This window comes from Mercenaria mercenaria, chromosome 4, assembly GCF_021730395.1.
Source record: "Mercenaria mercenaria strain notata chromosome 4, MADL_Memer_1, whole genome shotgun sequence".
NCBI classification, from domain to species: Eukaryota; Metazoa; Mollusca; class Bivalvia; order Venerida; family Veneridae; genus Mercenaria; species Mercenaria mercenaria.
The window spans coordinates 42994753-43018410 of NC_069364.1; the positions used below are offsets into that span (position 1 = coordinate 42994753).

A 23658-nucleotide genomic window follows, 5' to 3' on the forward strand; every position below is an offset into this window, starting at 1 on the left:
AACATCTTGATAAGAACAGATACAAACCAGTTTCTGCTGTAATAAGTTAACTAACACATTGGTTTATATATGATTCGAAACGATTTGGGTACTGTTTAAATACTTAAGGAGAATTTTGCATTCAAAATGTAGGCTAGAAGTATATGATAGTGACTAAAGTCCTTTGTAAAATTCAAAAAAATGCTCAGGGTATAACCATAGACCTCATATCCGTTTGTTATTAGAATTATCAAACTTTCTTTCATCAAAAGTACAATTGGTTACTATGATTTCCTTTTTGTGCGATCACTGAGCAGGTAAGGGCTCTGTGACAATTAACTCATAAGTTCCTTTATTTCATAATTGTCCTTCTCCGCTGTGTCATTAATGACGATTCCTTGGTGCTGTGACATCTGCAAAGTCGTTGAGTACATACATTTGCTGTTCCATGCGTTTGGTCTAATATATCTTTACATTATCATATTTTTGTTTTACAGTGTCTTTTTGTGGTTACCGGTACCTGTGTAGGAGATTCCCTTGCCAGGATATAATTGTATTCACATGAAATAAAGGAATTCGGGGAAAGGACAACCGTAAGCTAATTAGCTTTCTGTCCAATTCCCTTATCTCAATTGTTGTATACTATTCATTTAATGACTTATAGATACATTAAATATGTTTAAATCAATAAAGGTATATGTCTGGGGTTCAATAGTGAAAACTGGAACCAATAAACTAATTTAACTACCAAGATGTGGTCTTTTCACTGACAGTTCAAAGGCGGTGCCCTGTTGTGTATTTCCTATTCACGCATGTTTGTGTCTGTTTGTTACTTCAATTTAATTTTATTGTATCATTCATATATGTAAAACTATTTATATGAACCCGATCGGTGTGAAAGCAATTAAACATACGCCTATTTTCAAATAAATTGTTGATTGGCGGCTGTGTTCTTTGAACGTGGCTTGGATTCAGTGTTGTTGTATTTCCTGGTCCTTTTGTATCATGGAGTCCATTCAATAGATGTGCTAGGTGACGTGAGACGTGTTGCACATTTCATTACCTCTCATGAACAGACTCGATCAAACCGAGTCTGCTATTATTCTTCTTTGGTTGCATTCTATACTTCTATCTATTCACATATTTTATTGTTCTTTTCAGACTGCAAATATTCTTAAATGTCAGAAGATACTATATTACACCTTCTTCAACTACATATTTACAAATAAAGTGAAACGTCTACAAAAACTTCACCATATAGATACAGTTTGAAAAATAAAATACTTCTATAAAAATGTTCTTATTTACTTTGGTGAATTGTAGATATCACTTAGAATATTATTGCTGAAATATTTAATTGATTTAGTTCAAATTTAGTCTGACCTAAAAGATTTCAGTACATATTCTGTCGATAGCTAAACATTTTGGATTACCCTAACCTTTCCATACTTGTGGCATGTTGAATATTAACGCTGATAGTCCGACATATTTTGCCATCTTATATAAAAGAAAATGAAATCACATGTTTACAAAGTAATACCTTTAACACTTTCGTCGAAGCGCAAGCCGGACTTGTTACGTTTCGTAGATTCCAGAAGATTACTAAAATTTGAAGACATGCAGCCACATGGAATGACAACTATACACACTATAAAAGGAACAGGCCGTGCGACACGATATCTCTGCATGTTTTTCGTCTAATTGATACGATATCATGACAATTTGGCATTAAGCATGACTTGCTTAGGAGAAAAGACCTTTTATAGAATATCGAATAAGTAGAACAACTGTCATCAATTAGTACCCTCACGTGAGTGCTTGTAGATTTCCTCAATCAAGTAATGTTGTGCTAATGCTGAATCTGTTTCTTCCTTTTGAACTTCTAGAAAACGAATTGCAACCTTATACTAACATCAGTAAATGTATATATATATATATCTGTATAATATAAATTTTGAGCAACAGTACATATGGCGTAAAAGAAACAACAAAAAGCTATTTATTGTTTTTTTATTTATTCTATAGACTTTATTTCAATAAAAGATCAGGACTTGATTTGATCTATTGATTATTTTACAAATAAATAATTTAGATTAGTACCACAATTAATGTTAAGCGTTCTGTAAAGTTGAAATCATTTCCCCGCGATGCAAAATTGAACTATTAGCCAAAGCTTCATATTTTGACCATTACATCATACACCACTTCTGACATATCCATGTAATAGTAATTGAATCTTAATTTTCATTGACGCTCATTTTAGTGGGTAAATTATAGTGCTTGTATTTTACATAATGACAGGTATCATTGTACAATTAGGTTGTGAATTTAGCATATAACGAGCTCAGAATTCAGTTGGCTTAAAACTTTACAACAGTGAAAGGAGTTTAGAAATGTGGGTAAAAGCTATATAAAACAATAAACAAAATTAACAAGTTCTTCATACTTTCTTCTTTTAAAATCAATGCACGTATAATGTAAAGTAGTAAACTGATCAGGGCAGAAATAACAAACTTGTGTAATAAAGTCAAGAAACATTATGATAATTGTGTGCACTCTGGGTTTACACATACATGAACACCAGAAAATTATTATAAGTTAATCATTATAACGCCAAGATGTTAATGTCTTTTTAATGAATTTTTTTTTTAAAATTACGTAAACAACTTTCTTTCAAATTTTGAATTGAAATCAAGATCACTGGATAGTAATGATCTAGGAAAATGAGTGCCCACACTTAAATGTTTCCTGTAAACATAAGAACGTTCACACCGGTTTTCGAATATTGATGCTTTTGGTGTCGGCTATGTATAAAAATAAGAGATTCATCGATATATGAGCGGCTTAGCTTAATTGTGATGAAGTCAAATTGCTTTAACGAACGGATACTGTTATGAAGAAAGAACTGGTTTATTTCTAATATATTGTTTTGTCGTTAAAGTATTGTAACGAACATTTCCTGGAAGTGAAGAAGAAATTTAGAAAGGCTTTCTCCCCACTTGGTTTGTTTAAATAGAACAAGTCCTCAGAATCAATAACAAATCATCCATTAACATACACATTTTGACACATAGTAACAGAACATGGGGCCAACCACAGCTAAAATATCACAAAGTATGTCGATGGTCCCTAAGAAAACAGACAATTGAAGTGGACAACACAGCATGGATCAACTTAAGGTTTCAAACTATCAATAAAACTGACGTTTACTAATTATTACAACAGTTGGCAAGAAATTCCTATAAAAGAATGTTTAGTTTTAATACGAATAAAACGAAAGAAATATGGAAAGCTGCAAAGCAGTAATATTATACATTCTGTTTGAAAATGTCACTGCAACGTACCTTGTAATATATATTTAAGTCAAAACCACAGTTGTATTTTCTGCAGTAGAAGTAAAGCCTAACTTTAGCATTAGATATATCGTTCAAATGAATGAAAAATAAGAAACTTTCATTACTAAAAACATAACTTCAAATGTCACTCTTGTAAATAAATTTATATAGAAAACTTGTACACACTAAGAATTTTAAAGTAAATTTCAGAAAGTTATACAAGATCATTTCTTCCTTTAGGACAGACATCCATTTTAATGCAAAAGGCTGTAATATAATTATGTTTTCCATATAGCTTCATGTTTACAAACACTTTATCAGTAGAAAATCATAAGACAAAATGCTTTCGATTCCATTAAAGTCACGTTTAAACAAAAAAAAAATACAAAATGTAACACAAAACGGAAGTATCACATACTTAATAATTTCCAAATGTAATGTTATAGTACACAGTACGCTTCTGGAAAAACAAGCAAGAAAATGAAACAGGTTAATAATTTATTTTATCCGGTTGTTTCTTCTATACTTTTTGAGATGCTTACGTTTTTAGGTGAAATGATATTTCAGTACCTAATATATTTTTGCGATATACAGCTGTGTAAAGACGACAATACCACAGTAAATTTCAATACAACGTATTTTTCAAAAAGCTCAAATAACATTTTCAACAAGAAAAAGAAGTTGTGTCAGATAGGTTAATTTAGTAAGTGAGGAAGTATATACCTTTTCATTAACTGAAATTTTGTTAATATTAGAAATTTGATAACTATACCTACATCATGTACCAAATTTAAGTAGACAGAATGCTTTTTGGTCTAAAAATGGGAATAAATTTCCAAACAAGAAATATAATATATAATAAAAAAAATATTTTAACAAATTTGATCTTTTTGCCTTAAATTAGCATTTCAGTAAAATACACTCTCCAGTCTTTCTAATTATATCACAAATATCGCGCATGCGCGAGACTTTGCTCCTGGTATTCAAAAATACGGCTGTCTTTCCTGTGATTTTCTGTACAGTTTATACATAGTTTCCATAATATTCTTTATTTTCATGTCCGTCTGAAATTAAAAAGGAAAAGAAATATATTAGTCATGATATTACATTACATGTACAAGCATGCTGTAAACAATTTTACTAACTCCGCACTATGGTATTCTTTGACATGTTTGTGCAACAGTGAAACACTTACATATTTCAGAGAAAATGGGCACACTATTTCACGATCATTTCATGTGATGAAACGTATGGAAGTAAATTCATTATGCGGTGACTGTAGCAAAATAGATAAGCCTCTCATTATGAATATATTTGGGTGTGGATCACTATATGGCAAGTAGTGTCATCTTTTTCATCTTTAGGATTAGATATGTTTATAGCCAACATGATAACATATTACGAACTACATACGTTGCGTAGTACAGTCATAAATGCAAAAGTATTCGGTTTTGGTTAGTTAATGATTTTGTAACTGTCACGGCTCAATGGGTTACTTTCGAAAGATTTATCGTTGTAATGTGTTAAAAAGTAAATATTCATGTTGTATTTAAATATGTTAACATGTAACAGAGATAACAGAAACGACAACAAAAATAGTTTGTGTGTTTTTATAATGCCACTTTAAGGTCTGAAAAAATGAAATTGTCAAATGGATTATTTCTTAATAGAGGTAATGTTTTAACTTTTACATCTATCGCTCACTATACCTTTTACAGGCACATTGTACATTACCCATTTATAGAAATGAAACTATACGAATATGAGTCTGTTGTGGGGAAAGCAGCTCTGTATACACATTCGTTCAAATACTGTTTTGTTACATGACATGAGAAATTAATTTTCTTATATTCAAATACTGATACCCATTAACCCAGAAAGCATGTGGAGAGTATTGATATACGGCATAAATTATGGACCGGCGTTGATATAGGTTCTGTGTAATCAGGAAAAAAGTTGGTTTGAAACCATATAAAACATAAAACTAAAAGTCACTCTCAGAAAATTCTGCGTTTCAGCAAAATTCATATTTAAGGACGAAGTTTCTTCAGTATTATAAACTATATATAAATGTTTGTTGCAATAATCAAGATATTCATAGAAGTGTCGTGCACAGTGTGCTAAAGGGAAACTGAACAAGCTATGAAGTCAATATTGGAAGAACAAGCCTAACATTAGTATTGATGGCATGACGTTATTGCATCTTAAAGTTATTTATTTCCCGTGTGAGTATTTGGTTTGAGGTAGTTTATCTGGTAATGTAATAATGAACAAAGAACAAAGAGTGATTTAACCAAAAATGTGCTTTTATATGTTTTTCAGATTAACATTACGGACATGTACTAACTCGCTTGTCCATTACTCTGCGTATGAGAGAATGAAGAAATATTGTCAAATAAAACCATATTGAATTTTTAAACTCGTAAAACATTAAGACCAAGCATTTGGTTGACACCAGATATATTTTACAGAACAATTACATTGTTGGTAATAAAACAAAGTCTGTTTACGAGCAGTCGATATCAACACTACAGTCTACATAAGACAGACTAGCAGCATAATACCAACGTTTGGCAATAAAAATAACATGAGCTATTTTGATTCACAATTCCATTAACTTCTTTGAAGCGGATAGGAATAAATGTATCAGATAATTAAGGCATTCGACTGATTTGTCGCCTGATTTGTCGCGGTTCAGTGTTCATATGCGCATGAACATAGCCACGAGAGCGTTAGCTCGAGTGACTACATATCAAAACATCTGAGCGATAAAATGGTGATAGATAAGACAACAGGCCAAATTACAATTAGTCTTACATGCTCAATTGATTTTTGTTTTAAATTTTGGTGGACTTCATTTATCAGAGGAGTGATGAGCAGGAAGTCATGTGGCAATTTGACATCATAATTGACGTCATTATGTTCTCTTACCAGTTTGAACTTGCAATAAAATCAAATCATGTTAGAAGACACAATCCTTTGAATATACTATATAACCACGAAACCATAAATTTACACCCAGAAGAACAAGTAAAGTTTCCATTCATTTTATGTTCTTATATTGGAATCCACATGCCCACGAAATGAAAGGATTTCGCAGTGAAGTGAATAATAATTAATTACTATCATCTTGTTCTGAGGCATAGGAATAGTTCTTGTTTTTTGAATGAACAATTCTACTACAAGTATTAAACCGAAATAAAAAGCAAACATATTGCACGTATTATTGAGTAGATAATGAACAAGAGGGTCATGATGACCCTGGATCCCTCACCTGAGTAATATGAGCTACATGTTTCAAATGTCAAACTGATGATTTTTAGAATTTTTTATTTGGAAGATTTTCCGATGTACAATCAAGTAACCCCTGGGGCGGGGCCAATTTTACCCCGGGGGTCATGATTTGAACAAAGTTTGTAGAAGTCTACTAGGCAATGTTACGTATCAAATATCTAAGCTCTAGGCCTTCTGGTTTATTTTTAGCAAATTTATGAAGATTTCCCTATGTACAATCAAGTAACAATCAAGTAACCCCTGGGACGGGATCAATTTGACCCTGGGGGTCAAGATTTGAACACATTTTTTAGAGGTCCACTAGGCAATGCTACATGTTAAATATCTAAGTTCTAGGCCTTCTGGTTTATTTTTAGAAAATTTTGAAGATTTTTCTATGTACAATCAGGTAACCCCATTTGACCCCGGGGGTCATGATTTGAACATTTTTTGTAGAAGTCTACTAGACAATGCTACATGGCAAATATCTAAGATCTAGGCCTTCTGGTTTATTTTTAGAAAAATTCTGAAGATTTTCCTATGTAAAAACAAGTGGCTCTTGGGGCGGGGTCAATTTTGACCCCGGGGTCATTATTTGAAAAAAAATTGTAGAGATCTTCTAGGCAATGCTATATGTGAAATATCTAAGCTCTAGGCATTCTGGTTTATTTTTAGAAAATTTTTGAAGATTTTCCTATCTAAAATCAAGTGACCCCTTTGGTCATGATTTGAACAACTTTAGTAGAGGTCCACTAGGCAATGCTACATGTTAAATATCTAAGCTCTAGGGCTTCTGGTTTTTGAGAAGAGGATTTTAAAGAATTTCCTACGTAAAATCAAGTGACCCCTGGGGCAGGGTCAATTTTAACCCCGGGGTCATGATTTGAACAAACTTGGTAGAAGTCCACTAGGCAATGCTTCACATCAAATATCTAAGCTCTATTTGAGAAGAAGATTTTTGAAGTTTTTCCTTTTGATTGCCATGGCAACCAGAGTTCTGCAAGGAATTCAATTCTTTGAACAATTTTGAAAGGAGGCCACCCAAGGATCATTCTTGTGAAGTTTGGTGTAATTCTGCCCAGTGGTTTTCAAGAAGAAGATTTTTTTAGAAATTGTTGACGGACAACGGACGACGGACTACGCACGACGCACACGACGGACGACGCACGACGGACATCAAGCGGTCACAATAGCTCACCTTGTCACTTCGTGACAGGTGAGCTAAAAACACATGTGCAGTTTTCCTTAAAGACCGAGTTAACTATTGGCAAAAAAGCAATAAAACATTGCTTTCAACTATCATTAATGTGTTAACACAACCTACATAAAGCTGATGAAGAAAACGGTTTCTGTTTGCTGGATATAAATCAGTAATTTAATAGTTACACTTACGGACTTTTCAAACCGACCCCTCACACTTTTATGAATTCGATGATACACATCTTCTAAAAATTGTTTTGAAAATGGTTAATGTTTTACCTCACATTGTGTAAAAATGTCATGACATTGAAGCATATAAACAATGAAAATTCAACTGTCAGTAACAAGATCTATGCAGTCAACATATCAAAACTGCGAGTTAGAATTGTACGAAAAGATAGACTTTTAGTTTAACACTGATTTCACCCGTTTTAACTTCTAAGAAAATGTGGTTATCAGTACCTTTTTTAATTCCTGGTATAGCTGTGATCAATGCTTATTCATTCTAGAGGATTTTAAGGACGCTGTCGCATCGTTAAAGAAAGAAAAAGAGGTATTTTGCTGGCCGAACATTCTTGTAAAAGACCTATTCAAATTACTTATTAGATAAAACTGAATAATTAAACTTAACAACTTTGAAAAGACTTGCTTATTTTATTATAGTTAGATAAAAACCGTTCTGTGACACATTCTCGCGTGCATCATTCTAATTCCATGCTTCTTCTTTCAACGAGACATTTTTAGATTTTATAACAATAGCATTTTTATTGCTTAGCAACACACAACTTATGAAATAAATGTGCTTTAGCGTAATAATAAGGCCAAGTGCAAGATCACGAGCGAAATAAATCATTTTGCACGTGCAAGACAGGCTTAGTAACTTTCCAATTTCATAAGTTGGTAACGTAGATGTTCGATTGAAAACAAATTGGTACCGAAAAAGCTTTTTTACTCACGGGACATTTAAATTATACACAGTTCTAGTTATAATAGGCCTTATATAAATTATGTAGAATGAAACAGAAAGACATGATAAGATAAGCCGTTATTATTAATTTTTACTTTCATAAGTTTTACATTAAAGACTTTTTCCAAAGGGTTTCTTGTTTGAAGGCAGACTAAGAAAAAGTAACAGACACGGATTAACTTTCAATTTTAACACGAACATTGTAACCATTACATGATATTGGCACAAGTGTTTATTCATATTGATATGCCTTACAAACATCAAACATGAAGTCCCTGACCGCCCCCCCCCCCCCCACCCCCACCACACACACACATATTTTTTTCACCTCATAATAAGGCATTACATAAGAGATTACAGAAAAAAGAATTTGTTAATTATCCTCAATAATTAAGTCGTTTACTGTTTTAGCCACATGTCTCATATTCTCACTATCTCGCATTTTGTTACACTCTTGCAAGTTTTTATTTATTTCCGTCAAAACCACGTGCTTATGAATAGTATTTCTTTGTATCGATAACGTACTTTGTTATTAATCTATTGTGTTAAGAAAAAATACACGGAACGTTTTTCCTACAATAACACACACCTAATGATGTTGTATTCCAACATGGCCTAAGCATGTCAATTTAGGAAAATATTCGGTCGATTTTTTATTAAGTTCATCGAAATGAGTATATAATTAATCAGTATATATATGCATTAAGTTTGTGTTCCAGTTTGACATAAAAAGGAGCCATTCTTAAATAACCAAAGTCAGTTAAAATTATTTTCTATTACTTGACAGTTATATCTCCTGAGATTATAAAAATACAACTTACTGCAGAGTGAAATAAGCACATGATTGGGTCCTCGTCTTCGCCGTTTGGGCAGTTTATCTTCCGGTCACACAATGAATAATAGTCAATACAATGTATTCTTTTCCACGTATCAGGAGTGGGACAAGCTAACATGTCATTGTTATGCTCTGATTTTGGACATACTGAAAAGAAGACAGAAAAAACATATAAGTTATTTGTATATTGACCTGTTGGAAAGAAAATACTGGAACCAACGTAAATAATGAAAAGCATGAGGCTGGACAGTTGATCTTCAGCCTCGAAACTGTTTTGATGACTAATGGTCTGTCCGTCTACCTATCCCTCCAGACATCATCAAAACGTGATGGAAAGCTTTTAGACGTTTTAATGAATGTAGATTAAAGGTTTGTCAAGATATATTTATCATATTGTTTGCAATCAAAAGGTCAAAATATCACAAAAAGTGGTAAAGTTACCATTGTTATAAGTACGCGCTGTATTTTTGGCAGACTCATTATTTGTGAAGCGTATACCAATTTCAGGATATAAGTATCGTTACGGTAAAAGGAGACTAACAAGGTAAACTGACATAAAATGTAAAAAGAACATATTATATGAATTTTTACTGAAATAACGGTAAAAAGTGTATCAAATATAGTCAAGGTGCATTACTAGAATCTCTCTGTTAGTTATTACTAGTCGACCCAAACACTGAAAGCAAATTGTAATACCACACCATTCTCTTCTTTGAAATGCAAAATTCGAAATTTTACACAATTAATGTCACTGATGTATAATAGAGAGATAATGCCAAGCTACCAGCTCAATCCCAAATATATCATAACACACAGTAAAGGTAAAATGCATGTGTTACCAAAAAGTTTTAGTTAAACAGGAGGGGCCTTCGTAACTGAGTGGGTACGGCCGCTTACTTCGAATCACTTGCCCCTGACCGATGTGGGTTTGAGCAAACAATACGATAATAAGTAGTGCAGAAATGCGAAACGTTCTATACTCGACTTTTTTCAGGTTCCATTTTACTGTTCGATCTGATTTTTCATATACGAATATGTTACAATGACTGTTGAAAAAATACGTCAACAGACACTTAACTACTATCGTGTAATTTATACATTTTACATTTGTGTATCGGTTTGCCATTGCTTATAAATGTGCGTTAATGAGGCGATTATAATAAGTATAGGCTTTTGTGACAATGATCTTGCTTGTATATCAGTGTGTTACATTTATTTTGCAAAATTGTGTCTATTGCAGAAGTCTTTGCCACATTTATATGTTTTTTAGAAGAATTTAATACAGGTGAATATATCTGGATCAAGGGTAACTATTTAGGCGATGACTGGACTTTGCCGTCACACTTTTATTCCGGCATTAAGATCTTAATGACATTTAATGACGTAGCACATGAACCTGACCGTGTGAAAGAAATAAGTTATATTACAAATATTAGAAAATCCGTTAGATTTTACATGATTTTGTTTTACGCAAATATATTGTCAAAATTGTGACCTTTCCTCCCATTTTGCTTGAGCTCCACTTTTCAGATGATTATTAACTAAGCAATAAACGAAGCACACACTACAATAATTTTCATGATAACATTTTGACGAGTAAGACCTATTATTACTATGATCAAAAGAAAGCATTTTTGTGCGAATGTGCAAAGTTGGCAAGAAAGGAATGTGAGAAATAAACGCTCATGCTTGTACATGACAAATAATCATACAAGATTCTGTGTACAAATTAGTTTCATAAATATATACAGTCAGTAGTAGTGTCTTTATTTCGTTATCTAAAAAAAACCCTAACAATACCTTTGCCCATGTAAATATATCTGTTCTTATTTGATGCGTATATGTTCTTTTACTTCCTTAACTGTTTCGGAATTATTTTGAAGATGAAATACTTAAAAACAGCAAATTAAAGCTGCAAGGCTTATGCAAATTATCTTAACTTTATGGCAATTGCATTCCTAGGCTCTCATAAGAAATGCTATGCTGACATATCATGACATTTAAGAAGCTGATTACTTGATTTATATGCACTCTTAGTGTTGATTGAGTTATCGGTAGAAATTTTAGAATCAATACTCCGTATATTAAACATCTGAACGTTTCGCATCTCTAAGACTAGTAGTTTGTATTACATGCAGTTTAAGCAGATGACAAAGGTCAATCTGAATAGTAAACACCGCAATGAAATGCGTCCAGTGATTATATCAGTTAGTGCCGATATGAAGCTTTTTATGTATATATCTCGAGCAACCTTGTAAGAATGCGTTCCTGTGTTTAATTCTGTTTAGTGTCGTATACTGAGTTTTTTTATAAAAGGTATATATCTCGAGGTCAAAATGTGGCTTTAAGGAAATCATAATATGTTTAAGTTTAATCTTACTAAGTCAATGTAACAAAACGTTTTTTTTATTATTTCATTTAATACTCAAAATATGCAATAATGAGATACACCATTTTAAGGAATTTAGGATGAACATAGAAACCTTTGTTATCCAAAGATTTATAAAGTGAATCTGTTGTATCTTTCACCAATACCTATTTTGATGGACATGTTTTTTATTGCAAATTCCAGTACTTCTTGGCACAGATCCTTACATAGTTTCAAATAACTACGGCTTTATTCTTATAAAACGTTGAACACGCCTTGTATATAGCTGTGTAACAACCCTCAACTGTAAGCAAACCAGAATTTATAATTTTGACGGGCCAGAACATTTGTATGTTTTAAAAAAATACACAAACCTAAAATTATTGCTCAAAATTGTGAAAATAGACAGAGAGAAAGCTGTCATTTCGTCAAGTGGAAAAGTATGGATTGTACGACTTATTATGATTTTATTACCTATCACAACAGCAATCTTTAAGTGCCCTGTGGCAGCTGTAAAAAGTCTCCCCGTACCTGGATTCAGTGTTGTTATATTTTCTGGTCCTTTTGGATTATTGAGTTCATTCAACATATGTGTAATAGAGTTCCGCTTAAGCCGGTGCTAGGCGGCATGAGAGGTGTTGCACATTTCTTTTCCTCTCATGAACAGACTCAATCAAACCAAGTCTGCTATTATTCTTCTTGATTGCATTTTTTGCTTCCATAGGATCATTTTACAGACTTTATTATATGTGGTTATGTTATTCTGAAAGGAAATGAATAACATTCAATACAAAAACTCATTAACAGAATCTAAAATCATTCTTATTGATGAGTTTTGGTAGGCATTTCTAAAGCTTAAAAATGTTGATATTGTAATGTACAGAAGACGACATGTCCCCTATATACCTGCTAAAACAGTGGCCGTAAAAACGTCTTCTATCAGTCAGTACTTAGACATGAGAAACTAGCGTGTGACTAATATACGTAAATGAAAATACTTCTGATACATCGGGTGTTTTCTGAGATGCAACTTACTGTTTTTAAATGGAAGTTGATGGCATATTTCTTTCATTATCCAAATTGAATTCACGAAAACGTGTTTTGTGTCAGTAAGACAAGACTTCAAATTTTCGAAGTGAATGTTTCTATCATGTACAATTGTAGACTCTATATACAGTTACTGACAGGTCTATGGTTCAAACACAGGTTTCTTGGGTTTATGATGAAAAATAAGAAAAAGTAAATAGTGAAATTTATTTTATTATGCCGTGTGATAAAACTTTTGATATAAACATATCCAACTCCGACGCAATTTCGTAGCACCAATACATGGGTCAAAGCGGTTCAAAATGTAGTTCGCAATATAATGCAGTAAACATGATAATTGAAATTTAATTTCTTAATATCCTTCCAATAAGTAAACAAACCTACGCCTTAACGTGATATGATTTATCTTTTAAAATATATAACCTATGTTTTCTGTGAAGAAGTAATGATAAAAAGTCTGGGAGGAACAGACATTTAAGAGAAAATAAAATAATTGGTTTTATAGTCATTTAGTTTATTATCCACGGATGGGAATTCAAAATTATTGTAAACACTTTTTCTATTCGTTTTAGTTATTTAAAAAGAAAATATCGTGGCAATTGACCCGTTAGGACACTCGGCAAGTTCCGTTTGATTACGTGATCTCTATAATAATTATGCAACATTGGCATCTTTCGGCCAAACAAGAAAATTATGATTTTATAAAATCAGAGAAATGCCGAAATCTCATGCCGGAGAATGTGCCATGGAAAATGCAGACTATTACTACGGATTCATTGCCTTAAATACACTCTTGGAGGCATGTTTGCTTTTTGGTGTTTGTAACGGTTAGATTCCGATTCAAATGTTCTTGGATCGCTCACCAAAAACTTTTTGAAATAGCATAATACTCGTACTTTGCGTGGTACTGACTATACTCAACTTCGTACAAGAACTGTGGGTTGCAAAACGAACGAGGCCTACCAGAATAAACTCATGTATGTATAATGCACCCGTAAAGACAATCGCCAAATTTCCGTATTATTCGTACTATTATGCGGTTTCGGCTTTCTCCGTTTTGTACGAAAAGTCATGTACTCGTTGGGCTAAATGCACGTCCGAAGAAAGCCATATTGCGTAACGAGTGCACGTATTATTAATACGTGAGTTTTCAGTGAGTTATCTAATAATTAGAGAGAAATATATCTGGTATTTTCACAATGAAAAAAAAAACAAATATATTTTTTATTGGTATATAACTGTAAAATTAGCAAATGTAGTGAAAAAAAAAATGCATCTGGTGTTCATTCGTGAAAGATATTTCAACCATACTCCGACACAAAACAAAAATCCTCTATATTATACGAAAATTACCAAGTGCATTTACGGGTACACTAAGTAATAACTTCATTTATTATATTCCTTACTATAAATAGTAACAAAGCCGTTACGGCCTCCATGTCAGCACGTTCTGACGTTGACGTCTTGAAGCAACGTCATTATGGCGGGTGAATAGATGCTGAATCATTTTTAGATCGATTATGAAATAACGTTGGCATTGTTGATGGAAAAAGCAATACAAATGATGCTGATCAATGTCTGGAAAATATGTGAAATGAAAACTCCAAGACAACTATGAAAGCGAATGCATATAATAAAAGAAAATCAATAAACGGCTAGTTTGTGTCTTCCAGCCATAATGGCACACCGAGATTCATAATGACCCTCGGAAAAATATGACAATATGTATACCATTATGGCTAGAAGGCACTACCAAGCCGTGTAGTAACCTTTTAGTACTGTTATAATAGGCGTGATTCTGCTTGACGTACTAAGACAGAATTTTCGACCTCTGCATTTTAAGTACAATTAATCATTAACCGACTTTTCTCTTACAAAAATACACACAAATTTACAATTTTATTACATTAGACATTTAAAAAAAGAAAACAGGCATTATCAAATGATGACGTTCAAATAAAAATTAATATCTATAAGTAATAAAAGTGTAATTTTATAACCATTATAAGCAATATTATGGAGAATAAAATACACGATAATGGCGGTTTAAAGCAGATTTTTTAAATATAAAATCAACTTTGTTTCATAGTGTCTGACCTTTTTCTAGCTGAATGGGGCATGAATATCATTAGACTTAAAAGGGCGTAACCCAAGCTTAAAATGGAAGTTTGATATAATTTCTTTTACTTTTTATTTAAATTATGAGATAATAATAGAGTTCTTTAAATATTGAAACAAGAGCTGTCTCCATAGGATGACATATGCCCCCGATGGCACTTTGAATGAGTAGTTATGGCCGATATTAGAGTTTAGGCCTTTGACCTACGGAGCTGGGTCTTGCGCGCGACACGTCGTCATATTGTGTCACACATTCATGCGTAGTTATTTTAAAATCCATGCTTGAATGACAAAGATATGGACCGGACACGCCCATCAATGCACATTCATAAAAAATGACCTTTAACGTCTAAGTTTGACCTTGACCTTTGAGCTACGGACCTGGGTCTTGCGCGCGACACGTCGTCTTACTGTGGTACACATTCATGCCAAGTTATTTGAAAATCCATCCATCGATGACAAAGATATGGACCGGACACGCCCATCAATGCACTATCCTTTAATGTCTAAGTGTGACCTTGACCTTTGAGCTACGGACCTGGGTCTTGCGCGCGACACGTAGTCTTACTGTGGTACACATTCATGCCAAGTTATTTGAAAATCCATCCATCGATGACAAAGATATGGACCGGACACGAAAATTGCGGACAGACTGACAGACTGACAGACGGACAGACGGTTCAAAAACTATATGCCTCCCTTCGGGGGCATAAAAACAAAATTGTTAAAAGACCAGCTGTGTTGTACTGATATTTAGCATTTTGTAATTTTGATGTGAATTCGATAATCACTTTTGCAAACAGCTCATACCAGGGACAGAAGGCAAAACTTAAGATACATTAATGTATAAATCAATTTCCTGTGTTTTTAATAAATGACAAAGTGAAAATAGAAAATTATTGTATAATAAAATTTGCGATATTTTTATCATATTAATAACATGGAATCGATTCAATTTGTAAAAATCTTATGCCTTATTTTATATCTAACGACAAATTTGCATCCTTTTCAAGCAATAAAAAAATGACATTATGTAAGAAATTTATTTATGCTTTTTTTTCTTTGACACTTATGTTATGAAAACATACATTCATTTTTTTCTGTTTAATTTGAATTAATAAAATTTCGTGTTATAAATATTGAGTGCTATGTCATAAAACGTTTCGTTGGCTGAGAAACAAAATCAAATAACTTAAACATTCCGTAATCTCAATCGGTAAGAGCATCAGATAAAAGTCTAATAGACTTTAATCCGTTTACAAATGAACATTTCCTTCATTGTTTATTAAACCGGGCCTGCAACATTTTCATTTTTGTCGTGTTGGGACCTGTGGTTTTCGACTTTTTTATATTTTCATTTCCTACTGTTTAAAAAAAAACAAATGTATAGTTAATACAATAACGCTTATAACAATCTTCATCCTGGATTTCTACAATAACGTCCTGGAGCAACTAAAAGTCTCTTTGCATTTCTGAATTTATCTAGTATGTCCTTGACTTGTTGTAAAATATGTTGTCTATGGATTTAAAACTTTCAGACAAACCAATAACACATTTCCACGTAACAAAAGTATCAATTTTAACAACATTCACAAAAACAATGAGAATTTCGTCTGGTTTTCGCACCGATGAAGGTTTGATGCACCAATATTTTATTTTTCGCGGAATCTCACGGGATATTCCGAGGTGTAATCATTGCCGTGGGTGGACAGAGTCATGACAGATGGCGCTTTATCACTGAAATTAGACAAATAAATGATTCTCTGCTGTCAAACAGACGAAACTAGAATTCAAGATGAAACTGTTGCTTTGATGTTGTAGACAGAAGAAGAAAAAAGCTCTTACAACGTAGTGAAAATATAAGTCTTGAGATTCGTGTGAAATAATACCGAGAGTCGAATGCCGATGCGGGTTTGCAAACGAAATGCAGTCAGTCAAAAAATTATAGGAAATGTGCGTGATAGTATTATTTTTAAAGTGTGAGAAATCTCTCATTAAGCAAACAATAAATCTCTGCTTTTCTGAGTGCCCTTATAAAATAGTTAATAAGTGAATAATAATGGTTTGATAACAGTGATTTACGGTCAACAATGCCCTGTTCTACAGTGTATTTCAATTAGTATTTTAAAATATAATAAGGATGTCTTTATTGTGATATGACTGACCTTTGGTAGGCACCTCATGTAGAATAATGATAAGCCATTGTATTCACTTAAAACTACATGAAAATTTTCGTATGGGGATTTCCAAAACTTTGCAGAAATTATCCCATTCCTCAATTAGAGCACGTGAACTAACATAAAAGCGTTTACCTTCTATTTTTGACTTTTTCTCTGGGTGTCCCTTTATGTAGATAATTATACTAAATATTTTATACACTATACAAAATTTGTTACAAATCAATATTGCTTTGAATTTCCCGACTCATTTTTCGTTTTATTTTCAATTCGGAGTTTATGAAATTACCCTTTAATTGCGGAAATAAAACATTGCTAAAAACCGAGTGCTACAAAAAAAAGAAAAAAAGAAAGAAAGAAAAAATCAAGGGAAAGCCACGTTCTAAACCCAGCACACAGACACGCACACGACCAACACACGCACACAACGTAAACCGACAAGGACAAAACAAACAAATAAAGGAACACAGTGGGGCACCGCCTTGGAACGGTCAGTGGCAAAACCACCACTGAGGAGCTTAAAGGGCAAGGAATGCCTGAGAATAAGTTATTGAATATGAAAGCAATCATGAAGCCTTTCATAACACTGAAATAATTTTTAAAATCGGACCACTATTGAAAAAGATATGGCAGTTTGAAATTTAAGAGAATGACTGATCATGGAGGCAGCCATTTAATGTGCTTATGACGTCATTTACACACTGTCGAATCCTTTATTTAAGAAATAACACTTTAAACAGAATATTTTCATATGTTTTTTTTTTGAGTTGTCAGTTTTATCTAATTGCAGCTCCCGGCCACCAACTGAGTCAAAAACGGATTATCCATATGAAGTATATCACCTTGTTTAAGACTTATACTAAGTGGGAATTATAAAAAAGATGTTTAATCAACATTTGAAAAGCCCATATAATTGGTATTTTAAGTCTTTTTCCTTTGATGCTTGTCAGCATTGGTGTGTATATAAATATTTCCAAAATTAGGAATATGCTGGATTAAAGGAATTATTTTGAACAAAAATTTGAAAAATTTCTTTTAAAAATTAAGTGATAAATATAAGAAACAGAATAATTTAATGTTATTTAATCTTCTGGTGCAACGAAATGATTTTGGCCGTCTTTAATTTAGAGAATGCAATCAATTTGAAACATCTCCAATGACCTATATCGTAATCGGTTCGTTCAAAAGAATGAAATGATATATCGTAAACTGATGCAGTTAGTAAACATATTATTACAACACTATGACATTACATATTTGTAAAAGTGGGGATTAACGTCAGATTAATGCCAGACATGAACATCTGATTGCATTATAATTTATGTGCCTGTACACGTTTACATATTCCTGACGTTTTATTATTCGTTGCAGCCGGTAACAAATTCTATGCATTAATTGTATACGAGGTTTTGATGTGCGCACTCACGCCAAGATGCAATGCATTAATTAACCTATTTTACGTCTTATGATAGTGATATCTCATTAAATATGATTAATTTCTACTTAATATTATCCAGATCGGATGACAATAAAATATTTACAAGTTATTCATTCGCGTTCTCGCATACCAGATGTTTACCATGGTTTCCTGGTTCGTCTCACGTACCATCAAAGAGAATGTTGTTTCATGGCAGACAATATACAATTATTGCCTTTTGGTGAGATTGATATGTAGATTTATTAACCTGATAAAAGCGATGTCGATCGAGGGCTTATCATAAGACGTAGAAAATTAAATACAGATATCTTCAGCCTTTGGTCGTTTTTCGTAGCAAATTGTGTACGACGTCGCATTGTTTTGACGTGAAACCGTGATGACATCACAGCTGGAGGTCAAAACGTGTATTTCGCTCCGCCTTCGATTCAATATGACCTTTTATCATTGATCATGTTATTACATCTAGACCAATGCAAGGGACTATAAATATTGATTTAATACCAATGTTAGATTCTGTGAAAATACCCGAATGTGTAGTTTGTAAATGACAAATTTCCCCTAGTACCCTTTAATACGAGTATGGAATATTATGTCTAAAAAATCAAATTACTTATTAAAACTTTGGCTGATACAATTTACTGTTAGCATGTAAATGACTTTCGGAACCAATGCATAAACCCTTTTCATATTACAGAATAACATTTTATTCATGTCACCTACGCTGATAACATTGTTACGTATCAACACATTTTTAGAGATAAAACCATTATTATAGTACAATCGCTAATAAATAATTAAATCCGTAAAAGATCCTTTGGAAGATTGCAACCAAGCAGAATAATAGCAGTCTCGGTTTGATTGAGTCCGTCCATGAGAGGTAATGAAATGTGCAACACCTCTCACGTCCCCTAGTACTGGCTTAAGTCGAACTCTATTACACATTTATGGAATGGACTCCATCATCTAAAGGGACCAGAAAATATAACAACACTTAATAAGACAGGCATTTTATAAATTTACATTGGCATGTTATAGTATGTATATTGCTTGAACCTCAGCACATCCGTTCCTGATTAGTACGTAAATCTTTAAGTCAAAACAGTGTTATTCAACTAATGTTTTGCATCCAGTTGAGATAAAAAAGAATACATCGTATTTCACTTTAATGCCAATTTGATACCTTAAAAATATATTCTAATTTAATATTCTTTACAACACTGATAACATATAAACCCAAACTCGCGTAGTCACTCCTACACAAATTACATACAACCGATATATAAAATATTCAGACACACCCCTTGGGATTTACTGTCGGCAAAATAAGAGAATATACAACGTTGCATACTCCTTTTACAATTGGAAATAATATTAGCCTTTCTAGACGGTTATATAATCAGAATACCAAATTCGAACATATGAAAAGGTCTATGACTTGCAGAAATCTAGGAGATCTCCCACGGCTGTCATTTATCCAAATTATATAGACACGTTTATTACATATCAGGGATGTGCCTAATTATAATTAATTACAAATTTTGCTCTAATTGAAAATAATGAATAATTAAGCACAAACTAAATTAAAGTAATTGAAATTAATTAATTACTGACTTAGATTTGGGTTTTAATTGTCAATTAAATCTAATTACTTTCAATTACTTTGGCTTTTTTACTGATCAATGGGCGTGTGAAATTTTCACAGTGACAGTAAATAGCTGACAGGTATTGTTGTATCAACAATCAGGTGTTAGAGGTGTTAATCCCTTTTCAGTTCTATTAAGTGTGATCACTGAGTGAATATTTTAGTCACTAAACCTATTAATTAGGAATGTACAGAAAAACTGATATTGAAACTTGTCATTCTGTCGTGGTATTACACATAGTGCGCATCATGAATTCATCAGCTCTCAAACATTTTATCCTTCCAAAGGATACTAGTGATTTTCAAACAATGCAGACACTGCTCATTTGTTTGTTCCATTCTTGTTGAAAATCAAGGTAGCTCCTCCAGGCTGATTACGAAACAGTGAGCACAATGCCCAACTTTATAGTGCTGCCTCACTGGAATATCACGCCGTAGACACGTGGCATGATACCCCACCCAGTCACATTATACTGACGCCGGGCTGACCAGTCCTAGCACTATCCTCTTAATGCTGAGCGCCAAGCGAGGAAGCTACTTGTAACATTTTTACGTCTTTGGTATGACGCGGCCGAGGATCGAACCCACAACCTCCCGCACTCGAAGCGGACGCTCTACCACTAGGCTACCGAGGCGGTTAAATTTAGTAACAGTAAGTGTTTATGCAACAGTTAGAATGTATGGTACTGTAACATCTTACATAACACTGTGAACGATTGCAAAGAAATATTATTCAGTATTCAGTATTAAAACAGAAAATGTTAAGCTGTAGTGATATATGAGTAAATAGCAGAAGCATCTTCTGTTCTCGGGAAAAGTTTGAAAAATATCAAGACTGGTTTATATGCTATTTTACAACACCGTCTCATTTCTAACTGACCTGCTTTTTCTACACAGAGTTAAATGTAATAGCATATTTTATCAAGAAACAAGATAAAAGGTCACCGTCATTACGAAAGGTCAATGATAGAAAATGGTAACGTTTTTCGATGAAAAGGCACCGCAATGACGGCATATGTCATTACGATAATTTTTTTAATAACATTGCTGTTTTACCGTATACTGAAATTCAGATCTGACTTTTTGACTATATATTGGCATGGACAATGAAGTCTTAATATTAAATGGATAAAATATCGCAGTGGACAAATAAGTTCTAGATGTTTAATACGTAACTTAAATCTTACCTGAAGGGAAAAATGGGTGGTTTTCATAATAAAACCAGAATTCTTTCGAAAACGTATATTCTATCATGCATTAATTGTACCTGTAAGTGAATTATTCGGGAAAAATATGGTGCTCACTTTTAAAATAAAGTATCTTAGCAAATAACACCCGTCATAGCTTTATCAATGACACAACGAGATTCATCAACACAGACATTTGTATTTTGAATGACTTAGACATAATTTCTACCAGAAAGGCTTGAAACTGTAACGAATATGCTAAACTAGAATACACAAATTCATTTTTAGTCCTGTCTAAATAAGATTGATAGCGGTTATCTTGCACGGTAGGATCAAAATTTGTTATACAATGCAGAATTTGATTAAGCTCTATAGTTTCAAAAATTTAGATATGGCTAGAAAATGCAGCTTATAAAAAAGACAGGGTCTTGCTTGGATTGTTTGCCAGACCGATTTGAATTTTTTGGACCTCACACAATCACACTGATGATTTTTTTTTTTGCGAATAGTCATTTTTCCACAAGAATTATAAATAAATATTGAATTGTCTATAACATGGTGAAATTAAATGTGTAGGTCCTTGTCCTTATCATTATTTAAACGATTAAAGAGATCCACACATTTTAATTTGTTCAAGCTGATCTTAAGAATTACCTGCAGAATATTTCAACTAATTTTATGTTATTTTCAAAATAAAAAATTTTTTAAGATTTTCTTAAATTTTCCTGAACGAGACATTTTCTTTCGTAATCAACACCTAGGATTTATACACATAATTTATCAATTTTCGCGTTTCATCATACAACATATTTTTATCTAAAATCATATTTCATGATTTTGTTGCGTTTTTCTTTTTTTTTCTTTTTTTGGGGGGTCTCTTTTTATGAGTCTCCGAAGACATAGCGGGAGTAGTGCAAAATAAATATGAAGACACGAGTCATTTGGCATAGTTAATAATGAAAATGTTCATCACCACTTCTTTATAAATACTATATGAGAAGATTTATATCTTAACTCATAGGAATCGACTCAGCTATTTTTGGATTTCTACTATTTTTGTTTCTTTTGGGATGCAGTATCACGATCCTTTCCATGTCAATTCAGGAGCGGCAAATTCTTCGTTCAACGTTAGCACATTTCCTGGCCGAATGCAATGCAATATCACGTGAGGGAACATTGCGGCTTATTAGAATTAATTCCTTTATAGCTCATGTAAAAGGTCGACACTTTGTTTAATTGTCATCTGTCTGAGTAATGTTTCCTTGAAAGTCTCAGATAACTAAAGATTATGTGTAAACATATAAATTCAACACAAACAGAATTCCAAAGAAAGAAAACAATAGAAAAGGTCACTTTGGAATGTATATATGATATTGGTAAGTAATGAAATGATGAATCGTAAAAAATCAAATTTAGTTAAATCTTTAAAGTATGTAAAATGTTAAGGTGAGTTAGGCTGAAACGGAAGTAAAACTATATTGTTGAAATAACAACATAAACATCATTGAAACATAGGTTTAATAAGCAGGAAATAAACATACTTTAGATATTGAAATGAATGCTTAGAAACACTGCTATTTAAACTATTGCAGATCTGTAATTATTCGTTGGTGATGATTAGATCTTTTTTGCGTTTTTGCATGTGAGGATTTCGTGTACACGCTCTTGTCAACATGCAATGTAACAATTTAGACATTTGTGATTATAATATTTCTTTATTAAAACTTCATGTAGGACTGATCTGTTGACGATACCGTTAACACGCTATTCGTCCACTGCAACTGGTGTCACCGTGACATTTCAGTTGTTCTTTCTATATAAACATGCTTTAGGTGTGCCTTGCGCATGATTACACTTTGCGTTGTGAATTCCATACCTTGTTGACAAATTAGTCGTTATTTATATAACAATAATTGTAAGTTTGTATCCTGCAATGTATTTTTTCCCAAAGATAGCAAACTGTCTTATTATTGGCATAAGCATTGTTGCATATTTTTGTTTTTGTTGACAGACCTTTAAGACATTATTTGATAATAAGGATCCGTGATTCATTTTTAATACTACTGTGACTTAAGTTGACAAAGAAACGCAA

The 23658-nt window shown here is 32.8% G+C and overlaps 1 protein-coding gene across 1 annotated transcript in view; it reads right to left on the reverse strand.

Annotated features, from left to right (window-relative positions):
- Positions 1-1973: 1973 nt before the first annotated feature.
- Positions 1974-23658, reverse strand: part of LOC123551568 (uncharacterized) — a 50958-nt gene continuing 29273 nt past the window's right edge. Inside the window, exons 2-3 of the mRNA XM_045340602.2 lie at positions 9576-9736; positions 1974-4378 (exon numbers count right to left, since the gene is read on the reverse strand). Of these exons, the coding sequence (XP_045196537.1) occupies positions 4298-4378; positions 9576-9736 (242 nt within the window). The 3' untranslated portion in view covers positions 1974-4297. The remainder of the gene's footprint in view (positions 4379-9575; positions 9737-23658) is intronic.